We start from the raw sequence: 14,411 nt of genomic DNA, 5'->3' as shown, positions 1-14,411 counted from the left end.
AAAAAACAGATGAAATTTGAACTGGCCACACCAAGGACGATACTTCTGCAACAATAGCGACACAGAGATGTATATCACTGAATTATTTTCCAGCTGATAAACGATAAAAACATATGACAGCAGCAGAATTTAAAGAGCTTGAGCATTTAAAGCAGCAAACAACATAATTGCAGCATTGTCCATTGGCGTAGATGCTAATATAGTTCTCATTCTTGCTGTGAAAGAGCCTTTATTCTCTGAAAAGGTTTGAGACATTTTAGAATCGTTACCAGAACCGAAGATCATGAAAAACATTGAACCAGTTCCTTCTTATGTGGTAACCTTCTTAGGTGCTGTTGGGATGAAGCCCAGAGGAATTTTAGTCAAGTTGACCTGTCTGTACTGTTGGTGTGTGAGAGACTATATGTGATCTTGAATATACTTGTATGTTTACGTGTGGCTTTATGGGGTGATTTGCTACTACATATGTGTTCGAGCAAAAGGTAGTTAATGGTGTGCCTATGACTGTGTATGTTGGTGTATGGAATGGTGCTCTTTGCCCTCTTGGGGTCAGCGGTGAGTGTCTGGACTATTAAGGTCAGCGGCACTGAGGCGATTTACCCTCCTCCACCTAGACGAGAGTGTGAGGGATCTGATTACAGGGTGGAGGAGGGGGCGCTAGGTCGTGTGTAATCCCTGTCTACCCCTTCTTTACCATCATGGGAAAGACACTGCTGAGTTTAGCTTTGTCTGGGGTATGGGGGGGCCCAGGCTTCAACCTAAAGAACTGCTTACATATTTGACAGAAGATTCAATTTGTATGTTGGCGTATTTAAACCCAAATCTTGTCGATTTGGAATAATGGAATTGTTATTGAAAGACATGGAATTGTTTACAAACTTTTAAAAGAATAGTTTGAATTGCTAAAAGTAAGAATTTTATTTATAAAATTATAATTTTTTGGAATCTATTTTTTAACCAGGCTTTGCATGTCTCTCTGTTTCAGAGTGCAGCAGCAGCTCCCAGTCCTGTGATGGGTAACATGCCGCCCAACGATGGCATGCCAGGTGGACCCATGCCTCCCGGCTTCTTTCAAGTAAGAGCTGCTCTTTCCATCCCCCACCTTCCTGTTCAACCTCCTCCTTTAACCCCGTGCGTTAAGCTTTTACCATTTTTCTGTCCCTCACCCCACCCCTCCTTTTTCTAGCCCCCTTTAGTTCTTCTAATCCCCGTCCAGATGTTTCTTTCCCGCTATCTCGCCCTCTCCGAATTTCCATTCATTTTTATTTTGTGTCTAAATTAGTTGTTCAGTACAGTAGCAACTCACACTGACACACACACAGAGTTGCAGCCCCTGATCTGAGATCAGTGTGAATGCCTCGACAGTTTAATCCCTAAGGCCAAAATGGGTAAAAACATGCGTGCTTGGTTGTAGCTCTTTGGCAACACTTATCTAACAGCATATCTGTGTATTTTAAATTCAGGGCTGGGATTTGGGGGAATGCTTAGGGGCATAGTTCCCAAAGTCAAGGTGCCTGTGGGAGTTCCTTTGCCATAGTGATCTTTATTGTGCTATTTATAGGCAAACACAAGCTAGTCATCTTCCTAAACAAACACCCACACACTCACACTCTCACACACTACCTAAGAAAAATGATCATAGTCAAGAATAATTTTCATTGTATCTCTGGGTCCAACTTGTGTTGCCACCAACACAAGCACAAGCACATTCACATACAGTATGTACAGTATATGTACGCACATATATATAAAAAACGTGTATGTTAGATGTAATTAATTATTATATCACATTTTCTTTTTGATGTGTCTTATGTTGCATCTATGTATATGGCAGATAGTATACCTAGTTCTCATCAAATATAGAGATACAGCCGACAAAGTAACTGATAAAACATCTAGTTGAACATCAGATAATCTATGGATACAACATAAAATATATCACATAGGGCATCTGAATCAGTAGATTTAACATCTAGTAGAACATCAGATAGCTTGGAGCATCAGGAAGAGTAGCTAGAAGGTCAGATAGAGCAACTCATTGAGAATATATAACATTCATTAGATACAAATCTTACACAGTGGATTAACAACATTGGATGGAGTAGATAGAAGATCAGATAGATCCACCTGATAGAACAGCAGATAGAGGATCCAATGGAATCAATGGAAGATAATGCAAGATAACATCAGATAGAAGATCAGATGGAGTGGCAGATAGAGTCTCCCAAAGAGTATACATAACATAAGATTCATCGGATAGAAAGTCTGATAAGATCAAGATGTTAAATACACAGTTCAGATTTCTATCTAATGAATCTTCATTTTATGGGATTCTCGATTTGATCTTCAGTCTGAACTGTGTATTTAACATCTTGTCGAACTTCAGATAAGATAAAACATCCAATGGCGTAAATAGAAGATCAGGTAGAGCTACAAATCAAATCCCAAGAGAGATAGAAGATCGGTAGAGCAAATTGAACATCTAGTAGAACATCAGATTAGGTTAGATTGAGCATCCAACAGAGTTGATAGAATGACAAGATAAGATAGAGTGGCAGATACATCATCTGATAGAACATCCAATAGAATTGATCAAGAACATCAAGTATAACTTCAGGTGGACTGGCAGAGACAATAAAACATTCACAATGTTGGAGATTATCTGGTAGTATAGCTGAGAGCATCTCATAAAGCAGAAGATGCTGAGATGAGCATCAGGTAGAGCATCACATGGATTAGAAAATATAACATGGACATGGTCTTTGTATTGAGGAGGAGAGTGTTAATGTTGTATGAGCCGTGTTCAGAGCAGGGAGCGATCTGACTGTTGCGTGAGTGACATTGCATTCTATAAATAGCGCCTGTGTGCATAAGAGCGAAAGAGAGAGAGAACTAAGAAAGGGAAGAAGAGGGAGGACTTTGTGCTCCACTGCAGTAATTCCCTCTTGGTAGCAGCCCAGGGCATGGCAAAAGAGAGGCATGGAGAGAGTGAAGACACAAAATGAAAGACTGAAAGAAGGAAGAGAGAGATGGCAATGAGGCAACAATTGCAAAAAAAAGACAGGCTCCTCCAGACCCACGTGTGTTCCTTGTACGCTTCCCCCAGTCCACGCGACCAGTTGCTGTGATCTGGTGACACAAATTATATCTTGGCATATATCCTAGTGGCCAGTATATCACTCTTTCACACCTCTCAAGAGCTAACTACTGCTCCCTCCCACTCTTGTCGGCCACGGCTGCTGGACACAGTTGTGCTAATAATTGGAGCTGCTCTTTTTCTAGTGTTTTTTAATAGAATTGTGATTGGAACAGGTTGTGATCCATGCTGATTCTGCAATCATAATCAAAACTGCTCGTTTCAGAAAGTGGACATTTGTGCTCTGTCACCTCCATGTCTTTCAGTTTGTTGATCATCTTATTATTTTTCAACTTTGATGACCAATCTTGTGTTGTTCATGAGTGTAGTCCTATTCATGAAACGTCTCTTTTAATGATTCGGTGAAAAGGTCTCACAAACTTTTGAGTTATCAGTTTAAAACATTCTATGAATAACTCACTGAATATCACTCTTTACCCCAAGACTGGTTTCCCACTAAAGCTAAGCAGGGTTGAGCCTGGTCAGTACCTGGATAGGAGACCAACTGGGAAAAACTAGGTAGCTGCTGGTAGAGGTGTTAGTGAGGCCAGCAGGGGGCGCTCACCCTGTGGTCTGTGTGGGTCCTAACACCCCAGTATAGTGATAGGGAGACTGTACTGTCAAAGAGCACCGTCCTTCGGATGAGACGTTACACCGAGGTCCTGACTCTCTGTGGTCTTTAAAAATCCCACCCCGGCATCCTGGCCAAATTTGCTTATTGGCCTCTGTCCATCATGGCCTCCTAATCATCCCCCTCTCCTGATTGGCTTAATCACTCGTTCTCCTCTCCACCAATCAGCTGGTGTGTGGTGAGCATTCTGGCGCAATATGGCTGCCGTCGCATCGTCCAGGTGGATGCTGCACATTGGTGGTGGTTAAGGAGATTACCCCCTTCTATATGTAAATGGCTTTGAGTGTCTAGAAAAGTGCTAAATAAATGTAACTAATTATTATTATTATTATTATTATTATTAGGTCAAAAACGGTTATTGAATAAACATTTGACTAACTTGCAGAACTATATATTATTTATACATGTCATGTTCAACAAAAATTGGCAGACAAAATCTTTTAAGAAATACTGTTACTCTAGTGAGCAGTACGTTTCAATTAAGTTAAAAAAGCATTTTTGTAGTGGAGCTATGCAACCAAAACATGCACGCTCGAGCCTCTGTTTGTGTCTCCAGCTCGGCTCCAGATGTGGCAGCGATAATTAACACAGTAGCTGCCGTGTGATCAGCCTGGTCCTGCGAGACAGGGACTAAGGTGGAGAGGGCTAAACCCTCCTCTACACCCTCTCCAGACTCTCCTAATCTGTACCTCTCAGGCCCAGACTCCCAGTAACCTCCTGCAGAGAAACTGAGAGCGAAGGAAGAGAGTTTAGGGAGAGAAACACAAAGCTTGCATGCTGGCGTCTGGCCCGGATCTTAGAAATTTTGTATGATTTTTTCCTTTTTTTATTCCCCCATTGCATGGGTCGGCCTCTGCAATAATCTTCACGTCGAAACTCCACTGCACCAGCTCTTCTTGGGAGGACAGCCTAGCAAGAGGGAGGCAGGGAGGGAGCAAGCAGAGAGAGAAATAGTTTTCAACTTTAGCTGGAAACATCTGAAATGGATGAGTTTGTTTTGAGGGAAGGTGGTGGGAGAATTTCATCAGCCCTTCTCCCACAAAAAAAAAAAAAACTCTTGAAACCCAACAGAACACTGAGAAAGTGAAAGACTGGCAGACTCTAGAGAGGGAGAGTTCCATCAAGGTTAAAAGGACTGGAGGATCTTGTTCTGACTTGCTGCAAGGTGCAGGAGTCTTGGGACATTGAAATAGTAGTCCTGTAGTCCTGTTGATGTAGACGTCAAAATATATAAGCAAATCTCACTATACCTTGTCGCGTTTTCTACCTTCCTAGGATGTAGCCTTATGGATGGTTTTGATTGAGTTCCTTGGATGAATTCCTTGTTTGCATCATTTTAAGGTTCAGTTGAAGTCAACGTACACAGGTTTGAGGATTACTGACATTTTTGGTACAGAATATATTTATTGCGTCTGAGTTGCACGTTTTGCACAAAAACTAAAATAGTTAATTGTTTGCTTCATTTGGGGTGACTTTGGGAGTACCTTTTGTGGTGCGCACAGGTTTGTGAGGTTTCTTGACGTTTTCGACAACTAGATCTTTTTGACAACATTTACATCCTGTATGGTACATCACATTGCATTTATCATCTCTATCTGTTAAAGCTGAATTTATCAGAATAATTACTTACATGACCATTGAAAACCATCCTTCTGAAGCATCCTCATCCACACAAATTGCTCAATCCCATGCCGTTTGCCAAAAAAAGTATTAGTAATTTTTTTGTAATATACACAGAAACAACAATGAAATATGCATTGTGTTGCTGTTCCATGCTTTGTTTTGCTTGGTACTTTGTGTCCTGGCAGTCACTCGGCAAGTGGCTACACACTGCCCCCTTTTGGTTGGGAAGTGACACTGATTCCCTGAAACACTTGGACTCTGTGGTTGCTGCTGTCCTCTATGCCACTGTCCCGCTAGGAATACTATGTGCCGTTCCCTTTCTTGGCGGGAGGGGCTAGTCTTGATGGGTTTGTAGTTTGGTGCCAAGCCGTTATCTCCTTAGCTGGGTAGAAAATGATTTTATTAATTGCTTCATTTAACACACATACCCCCCTCCTCACCCAAGAAACGCACGCAATCCAGCCTAAGTTATTCCTCAGTCACTCTCTACAGGGATGTGGCGCAGGAACAGGCATCTCGGTGAAGGCCATATGCCTCTCTCTGTTACCAATAATGTACTCCATTGAGAGTCATGGAGGAGGGCTTGTGGTGAAGCTCTGTTATGGGGGTTTAGCAGCTGCCCAGCCCTGTTGGACATGCCCTTCGCTAGTAAATGGTGGATTTATTAACAATCTAGGAGCTGCATTGTTATTAGAGACCATCAGAATCATCAACTCTTTCAACTTACCCTGATCTTAACCGGCAATATTTTGTTGGTCAACCTACCCAAGCAAAGACAAATTTAATAATTTGTGCATAGTTTTTCGAGTGTAATATCTTAAATTGTTTGTTTTTTCCTCTCTTTCTCAGGGCCCACCTGGGTCACAACCATCACCTCACGCACAGCCCCCTCCACACAACCCCAACAACCCCATGATGGGGCCGCACGGCCAGGTAAGACTCTTCCCTGTTTTCTTGTACTTTCTTGCACATAACTTGAGAAATAGACACATGTTGGGTGTAGTGTCAAATTTCAGGAGTGCCTATGGCACAACTTTCAATTCACCCTTTCTGTCTTGACCCCTCCATTCTTTTTTTTCTTGCCTTCTTTAATTTCCTCACTAGGTAGATCTAGTAGTGTGCAAAACTGTGAAAGTCAACTAGTTGGAGGGGTTCCTAAATGGCTAGTTGACTAATCTGACTTATCTGTAAACCCTTTATTTTTATTTTACACATTTGGCTGATGCCTTTATCCGAAGTGACTTTAAGTTATACAGTTTATCGGTTTACACATTCCCTGGGAATTGAACCCACGACCTTGGTGTTGCTAGCGCCATGCTCTTCTGTTTGAGCTACAGGATTTTTAGTACATAAATATACTCTTAGACTTGCGCTAATATCCACACTGAAGTATACAGTTATATAATATTATATTATTATAAAGAATAAAGTAAAACTCAAATCTAGTCCAGTTTTTGGAGAACTGGTCACCATTGAGATACTTCCCTAGATAGAGCACAAATCATTACATTACCTCATTCTCTGTTCTCTCTGAAAACACACACACACACACACACACACACATATATATATATTCCTCACTGACAGTGACGATGTTGCCAGATAAATAATGCAGGCTGAGGCCCAGCCCATCAGGAGTGGAAGTTCATCTAGCCTGGGACTCTGCAGACTTGGTCCCTCCCTACACCCTGCACTCAGTTCTTCATAGTCCATCAATATCCTATTAATAATGCAGCATGCACACATGCACACACACACAAACATGCTCTTGCGTTTACACATGCAAGCATAAACCCAGGCACTCAAACACAAATACGCAAACACCAACACACCCTCCCGAGTACACAAACTTGCTGCAACTTGGAGCGAACCCAGGTAGATGGAGCTGGAACCTAGTTTGAACATGGTCATTCCTAATGGTTGTTGGATTAAACCCGGTGAAATTACTTATTACCCTGTGATGTAATAAAGTTTTGATCGATAGATCATTTTATCGGTTGCTTCTTTTCTGTGACATTATGCTGGGTGACTTCACCCACAGTGAAATCTCATTGGTTAAATGTATCGCTGTATATGAAACCTCAAAAATGTACTTGTCGGCCAGGTTGTGTAGCATCCGGCAGTATTTCTGCTTCTAGTATGGATAGACAATTTATTGTTGCTATAACTTGTCGCTTCCTGCCTGATTAGGATATGGGGTTTGGGATATCTTTGCATGCAAAGGGTCATTTTGTCTTTCTGCTCTTCGGCTCTTTCTATATTTGTTCTCGCTGCAGTCTTGTTTAAAATACTGTAGGTTTCCTCTGTTAAACAATCTGATAGCAGCAGCCTCACCTTGTCAGTGTAGAGAGAACCAATGTTTATGAGGTCTTCTCTTTAGGCTCAAACTCACGTCTTTTAGGTAGTGTGATTGTGCCCCCTGCTGGTAACTGTTGTACTGTGCATTTCAAATACTACATACTATATAAACAGTTACACTTTATTTTAAGGCGTCTGTGTTACAGCATAATTATAGATTTAAATGCAGAGTAATAATAACTACATGTACTTACTATGGGTTAGGATTAGGGTTGGGTTTGGGGTTAGGTGCATGCAATTATGCATAATTTATAGTTATAACTATAGTAACAGACATACAACATGGAACAATAACACTGTAAAATAGTTATAAATGCATAAGATGTTTATACTATAAATAGATTTTGGACATTTGAGTATACTCATCAGAGATATAGAGCATGTGATTTCTATCAAGTCCAGCAAAAGTTTAGGAATATTGGAATTCACAGCGGAATACTGTATTTAAAACAAAAGGGCTTTTCACTCTACGCTTTACCCTGTGTTATATTCGACACTGACACTGTAAATGTGCAAATAAGAATGTTATCCCAGGGTTTAGGGATGTACAGTGTGAAATGTCAGTATAAGAGCATCCAGGATTAATTGTTAACACTTGATAAATTATGAAAAGTGTAAAATGTGAACAATAACCCATGATTCTATTTAGGGTTTATAATAACCCAAGGTTTAAAAGGTCTATCCTAATGCCATGCTAACTGTGGTGTATTACATCCTGTCTTTTGACTGACTGACCATATGCTCTCTCCCCATAGCCTTTCATGTCTCCACGGTACCCAGGTGGACCCCGCCCATCACTCCGCATGCCAAATCAGGTACTGATCCCACCCACAACCCCTCAATTTTGCATGCAGCTATTGCCGTTTTCTCTACTTGGCCCTTGTTTCATTCTCGCTTTCTTGGTTTCAGCCTCCCGTTGGAGTCCCCGGGTCACAGCCGCTCCTGCCAAACAGTTTGGACCCCACCAGACCGCAAGGTACCACACCGCACCATAGACATTTAAAGCCAACTGTTTGACTGTTTGAGAATTTTACTATGGCATTTGTAAAATGGTTGTGGTTCCTCTTCCCCGTCAGGACATCCAAACATGGGTGGCCCAATGAGGATGAATCCACCCAGAGGAATGGGAGGCATGGGCCCACAGGTTGGCTGACGTTCCTTTCAATAAAACATGTCATGCTTAGATTGGGGAACCTGGAAATCAGGAAATTGAAAATGAGTCTAAATAATCAGTCTAATTTAAATACATGGGAATAAAAAGTTTTATATTATAGATAATATATTTATATTTTATTTATTATATATTGTATATTTGATATGAATATAAGTAAAACAATCTAAGAAAATAAACTATGATTTTTTTTTAAATTTATATTATATAGCATTACTTAGAATTTAATCCATGGACATTTTATTAGAATTTGTTTTGTTGTTGTATATTATTAGATAAATACCTTTTATTTATATAATATATTTATAAATATTATTATATAAATAAAAGTTATAATTAAAATAAATAAAATAGTTTATTTATTATTTGTTGTACATTATTATATAAGTATAAATAAAATAGTCTATTTAAAAATAAATGAGACCATTGCATATTTTTATAGTTAATGTTATTTTTTTATTATTTTTTTAAATATAATATAGAATTTAAATGCATAGAAATTTTAATAGAAAATGTCTTATTATATATGATGTAAATAAGCAATAAAAAGCCATTGAAATTGGTATAGTAAATAATTAAATTCGTGTTGTTTTTATATTCATATATATATATATAAAATTTAATTTAATTGAAAGAAAAGTTTACTGTTACAATACCGTAACATGTTTCATATGTAGGTTAACCTTTGCTCTCTCTTCATTTGTAGAACTATGGCGGTGGAATGAGGCCTCCTCCGAACTCTCTCGGCGGTCCTGGAATGCCTGGCATGAACATGTGAGTCTATGCCACAGTATAACACACTTAAACTGTCTCTGCTGCGCTTATACACACACTGACATTTCCTCTTGTGTTTTCAGGGGTCCGGGAGGTCGAGGGCCGTGGCCTAACCCTAACGCAAACTCAGTAAGTGCCACTTACAAACATTTCAATATCGCAGTTATTCAAAGAAACCACTTCTAACTATCTTTTCTTTGCAGATAGCATACTCATCTTCATCACCAGGAAACTATGTGGTGAGTCAAACGCACATGATTTTGTCCGAGTCTCTCTCTGTGTGTTTGTCCGAAATGTTCTTTGTGAGTAATTGTTTTCCATGCTCATCTCTCAGGGGCCTCCAGGAGGTGGCGGACCTCCAGGAACTCCCATCATGCCAAGCCCAGGAGGTCAGTTTGCTTTCATCTAATCCATAGGATTTTATCTGGAATTTCATATCAGTCTTTTTTTGTTGAAAGTTCATAACAATAGTTGAGAAATTACCTCAGTGACCGGAAAATATCTTCAACTTGAAAGCTCTTGTTTTGGGAAACGCTGTGTAAATGCATCAGCTTATTGAGGAGAATTCCCCAGTGAAATGCTTCGAAATATCATCTATATAAATATCGTTTTCTCATAGACTCAACGAATTCCAGTGAAAACATTTACACGATGATGAATCCAATCGGCCCTGGTGGCAACAGACCGAACGTAAGATGATGTCTTAATGCAGTGTGTAAAAAGGGTTTTGTCGCTTTAGTATTGTTGCTGATTTACTGGATGAGGCTAATAGTATGTGTTTCTTCAGTTCCCAATGGGGCCGGGGCCCGACGGTCCAATGGGTGGAATGGGATCGATGGAGCCTCATCATATGAACGGGTCTTTAGGTAAGACTTACTGTACAAACGGCCAATACGTACAAAATGCAGAACATTTTTGACATTTTCTAATGGTTTTCACTTTTATCTGCTTACAGGCTCGGGTGATATGGATGGGTTGCCAAAGGTGAGAACTTAATGCCTGGATACATGTATTATTTATATACTAACGTAATATTTATTAAGTACATTTTAACTCTATTTTTATTTTTTAAGTTTTAATTTAAAAATATTAGTAATTTTGATATTGTCATATTAATTCATTGTTACAAATATTTCTATTTAGCTTTTTATTTTTTATTTTTTTTATTTTTATAATTTTTGTACTTCAAACTCAAGTTTTGTTGACCATTTCTAATTTTCATATTAGTTTTCTTAAGTTTACCTTTTGATTTCAATAACAACACTGATGTTAATTTTTTTAGGGATGCACAATATATCATTCAATAATGGTTATCGACTGATATTGGATATTTATATTGTTCAGTGTAGTATTTGCCATGTTTATGTTCAGATTACCTCATTTGATAACACTATTAAATGTGATCTTTAGCAAATCTCAGAATCAATATCCATTTTTCATACCGTACATAATGTTGTGGTGCCTAAATCACTATTAGCATTTTAATTATTTTAGTTTTTAGTATTTTATTTCTACTTTTTGTAAAAAAAAAAGAAAAGAAAAAAAAGTAGAGAAATAGCAATAGTAGTAAATAAATAGTAATAGTTTGCAAAATAGTTGAGCATTTTTATATTGGCATTTTTCAGTTATTGTCGATTACTTAAAGATAATTTTTGGCTAATTGTTATCGGCCGTTCATTGTTGAATGCCATTTACTCCATTTTGTGAATATTTTTGTCACTAATCATCATACGTCTGGATTTCTAGAACTCTCCGAACAATATGGCAGGTATGAACAATCCCCCAGGGACTCCGCGGGACGACGGGGAGATGGCAGGCAACTTCTTAAACCCATTCCAAAGTGAAAGTGTAAGTTCACGTCACACCGGCCCGCTCTATATCTCTCCTCCCCTGCTTTCCTGTTTCTAGGGGTGCAATGGATCGTAGTTGATTGGTGATCCGTACGGACCAGGCCCCACGGTTCGGCATGCACTTGATTCGCAGATTAATTGCATAGTTTAAGCATCACAGAGATGAAGTCTACACATTCAGGCAATTTTTCAATCAAGTGTAAGAAGAGGCGAAAGAGAACACCAAATTGATTCCTCTTTTGCGCCTCTTTTGGACACACAAAATTGTCAAAATACCCACCTCGGCAAGTATTTTAGTAAACACGGTCGGTTATGTCTTAAAAGGCTCCTATTATGCTTTATTATTTTTTCAACTTTAGTTAGTGTGTAATGTTGCTGTTTGAGCATAAAAAAGATTGGCACGGTTACAAAGCTCAAAGTCCACTCCAAAGGTTGAGATTTATTGAACAGAATCCACTTTCCAAAAACAAAACTACAAACGACCCGTTTAGACTACAATGCGTTTTTTTCTGGGCTTTGTGAAAGTCATAATGTTGATTAATATTAAAAAAAAAAGGAATGAGGCCTGGTTGAACTGCATTAGACAAGACAGTGCTGTCACGATGTCAGAGAGACAATTTTTTTCACCCCGTTTCCAAAACTAATTTGTTTGACCTTCCTATGGTTGACGGTTTTTTATTTATAAAGTTGCGTTTTCTATTTACAGATGCAATTATAAGTTTTATGTTGTTGCTACAATGTAAACAAAGGCCAAAGCTTTCTCTGCTCGCCTGCTAGTCAACATTAGTGTTGATCTAGTGTTTATTGTAATGTAAGGCTGTTCACCGCCCCTTAGGAAAATTAACCATGGTTTTGTGATCGATTGCTATTTGTGTTAGTTTTCTGACAAATATCATGATTAAATGGGGTATAACATTGTATCTAAATGTAAGAAAATTACCAAAGAAAACAAACATACCACTCAGGAATATCCTGTGAAATCCGTTCTGGACGATCCTCTTGTTAGTTAAAATAAAGTCCGAATCAGGCTTGAATTGGTTTGAAATTGATGCCATCCTTTTACTATTTGAGTAGAGCTTGCGGTTATGGAAAGGGGCGGGAAATTTCCCGAACGCGCTAAGCGGTGACAGTCACAATACACTGGTCCAGCGAACCAATCACAGGACCGGAAGGAGGGGCTATATTTAAACAGGATTTAAATAGTAGAGAGGTGCTGCTGATGTAAAATATGTTTTTAAACAATCAAGCATAAAAGCATATTCTAATTCACACCAAAAACAAAATCAAGTCTTCGTAAAAAAGGGCATAATAAGACCTCTTAAAGTGAACTCAAAATAGTTGAGAAAGAAATCGTATGTTCATCGTTATATTATATTAATGTTAAACAAATAACAAAAGCTTTAACAAATATTTTATTTATCTTTATTTAATTTATAGTGATCACTATAGTTTTTTTTTTTGTACATATTACATTTTTGTACCAGAATATTATTGTTAGACCTTACTTTATTTGTAACTGTTATATTGAATTTACATTTTAGCCTAGAAATCTAGACACACCCTAGCGGAAGCAAATCTATTTTGCCGTGAGTGTAGTCCAGCAACTCACAATAGACTGCTGAGCTGGAAAAACCAAACTCTGGTCGGGCCAATCACATCGTGTTTAGAGTCGGTGGGCGGGCTTAACATAATAACGTCCGAGTTGCGTTTGCGTGCTTCTAGTAAACACAGAAACTGGCGAACGGCGGCGGTCTTTCAAATCAGCTTTGAGCGCGACTCTGGAAGACTTGGAGTTAAGCTTTTCTCTGAGAAAAGAACAAAGAACGGCACTGAAGTCATTCTTAAAAAGGGAAGATGTGTTCGGAGATTAGCCGACCGGATACGGTGAATGTTTAATCTGTCAACGAGCTCTGCTTTGCGTTGCTCTGGTTGGTTGTAGCTCTATCCGATCGTGTGCAGAGGGAGTTTGAAAGACAGCCGTTTATCCCGCCTCTCAGATTGAGCTGTCAATGGTGAGTTTCCAGACCAAACATCTTGATGTGGGTCTGGCTTGTCAGGCTACTTACATATGCTTGTAATTAGTATGTTTGTTCTTTATCTTTAATAATGTTTGAACTTTATTAGTTAGGCTATCAAAGGTATCAAAGGTTTGCCCCATTTTTCTTTTTTGCTGACCTGAAAAATGATCAGTTCCGATTCAAAAACCGTAATATGATCCGAACCGTGAGATTTGCGACCCGTTGCACCTCTACCTGATTCACGTGTGCATTATAATGTGGCAATGCTTAAAATCAGTTCATGCGGTAGTTTGTCAAAACGTAATTCAGTCTTTTTGGCAACTTGCAACTTCAGTAACTCATTTTGTCCCTCCACTTTCCCCTTCCTCTCTTCTCGTTGCAGTATTCACCCAACATGACGATGAGTGTGTGATTTTCTTCTTCTTTTTAAATTTTGATTTAATTTTATTTTCATTTTTTTTTACCCCGCACCCCATCCCACATCCTGTTCTCCTCGTCTCTGCTGCGTTCGGCATGTTGTTGTTTTTTAATTTTTTTTATTTGCTCGATCTTCAACTCCCTACAACTCCCTCGAACACTCTGGGTTGGCGCCCTTCAGCCGGTCGGTGTGGCCACGGAGCGAAGGACGCCCAGTACAAAGCCGAAAGGAAGCAGGCCTCAGGTCACAGGAAGAGCCTTCTGACGGACTCAACCTGCCTGCCGGGCTTCGTATCTGGATCGAACCACCGTGTGTGTGTTTGTACATGTGCGTGTGTGTGTGGGACTGTGCCAGGAAGACACTTCATAACTAGCTGCTCATCAGCATTGAGGCTGGTGGCTTTATTTCAGCCCCGTTTGATCGTTTTTTTTC

The 14,411-nt window shown here is 39.3% G+C and overlaps 1 protein-coding gene across 1 annotated transcript in view; it reads left to right on the top strand.

The window, feature by feature from the left end:
• The window catches only part of ssbp4 (single stranded DNA binding protein 4), a 78,087-nt gene extending 63,979 nt beyond the window's left edge, over positions 1-14,108 (top strand). The window contains exons 5-18 of the mRNA XM_067415976.1: positions 986-1,075; positions 6,240-6,323; positions 8,504-8,563; positions 8,658-8,724; positions 8,825-8,892; positions 9,626-9,693; positions 9,777-9,822; positions 9,897-9,932; positions 10,028-10,082; positions 10,313-10,383; positions 10,481-10,559; positions 10,649-10,677; positions 11,440-11,541; positions 13,944-14,108. Coding sequence (XP_067272077.1) covers positions 986-1,075; positions 6,240-6,323; positions 8,504-8,563; positions 8,658-8,724; positions 8,825-8,892; positions 9,626-9,693; positions 9,777-9,822; positions 9,897-9,932; positions 10,028-10,082; positions 10,313-10,383; positions 10,481-10,559; positions 10,649-10,677; positions 11,440-11,541; positions 13,944-13,973 — 885 coding nt within the window. The 3' untranslated portion in view covers positions 13,974-14,108. The remainder of the gene's footprint in view (positions 1-985; positions 1,076-6,239; positions 6,324-8,503; positions 8,564-8,657; positions 8,725-8,824; positions 8,893-9,625; positions 9,694-9,776; positions 9,823-9,896; positions 9,933-10,027; positions 10,083-10,312; positions 10,384-10,480; positions 10,560-10,648; positions 10,678-11,439; positions 11,542-13,943) is intronic.
• The last annotated feature ends 303 nt before the right edge of the window (positions 14,109-14,411 follow it).

This window comes from Pseudorasbora parva, chromosome 14 (assembly GCF_024679245.1).
Source record: "Pseudorasbora parva isolate DD20220531a chromosome 14, ASM2467924v1, whole genome shotgun sequence".
In the NCBI taxonomy this organism is placed as follows: Eukaryota; Metazoa; Chordata; class Actinopteri; order Cypriniformes; family Gobionidae; genus Pseudorasbora; species Pseudorasbora parva.
The sequence above is the reverse complement of the archived record's forward strand: the minus strand, read 5'-3'. Positions and strand labels throughout refer to the sequence as shown.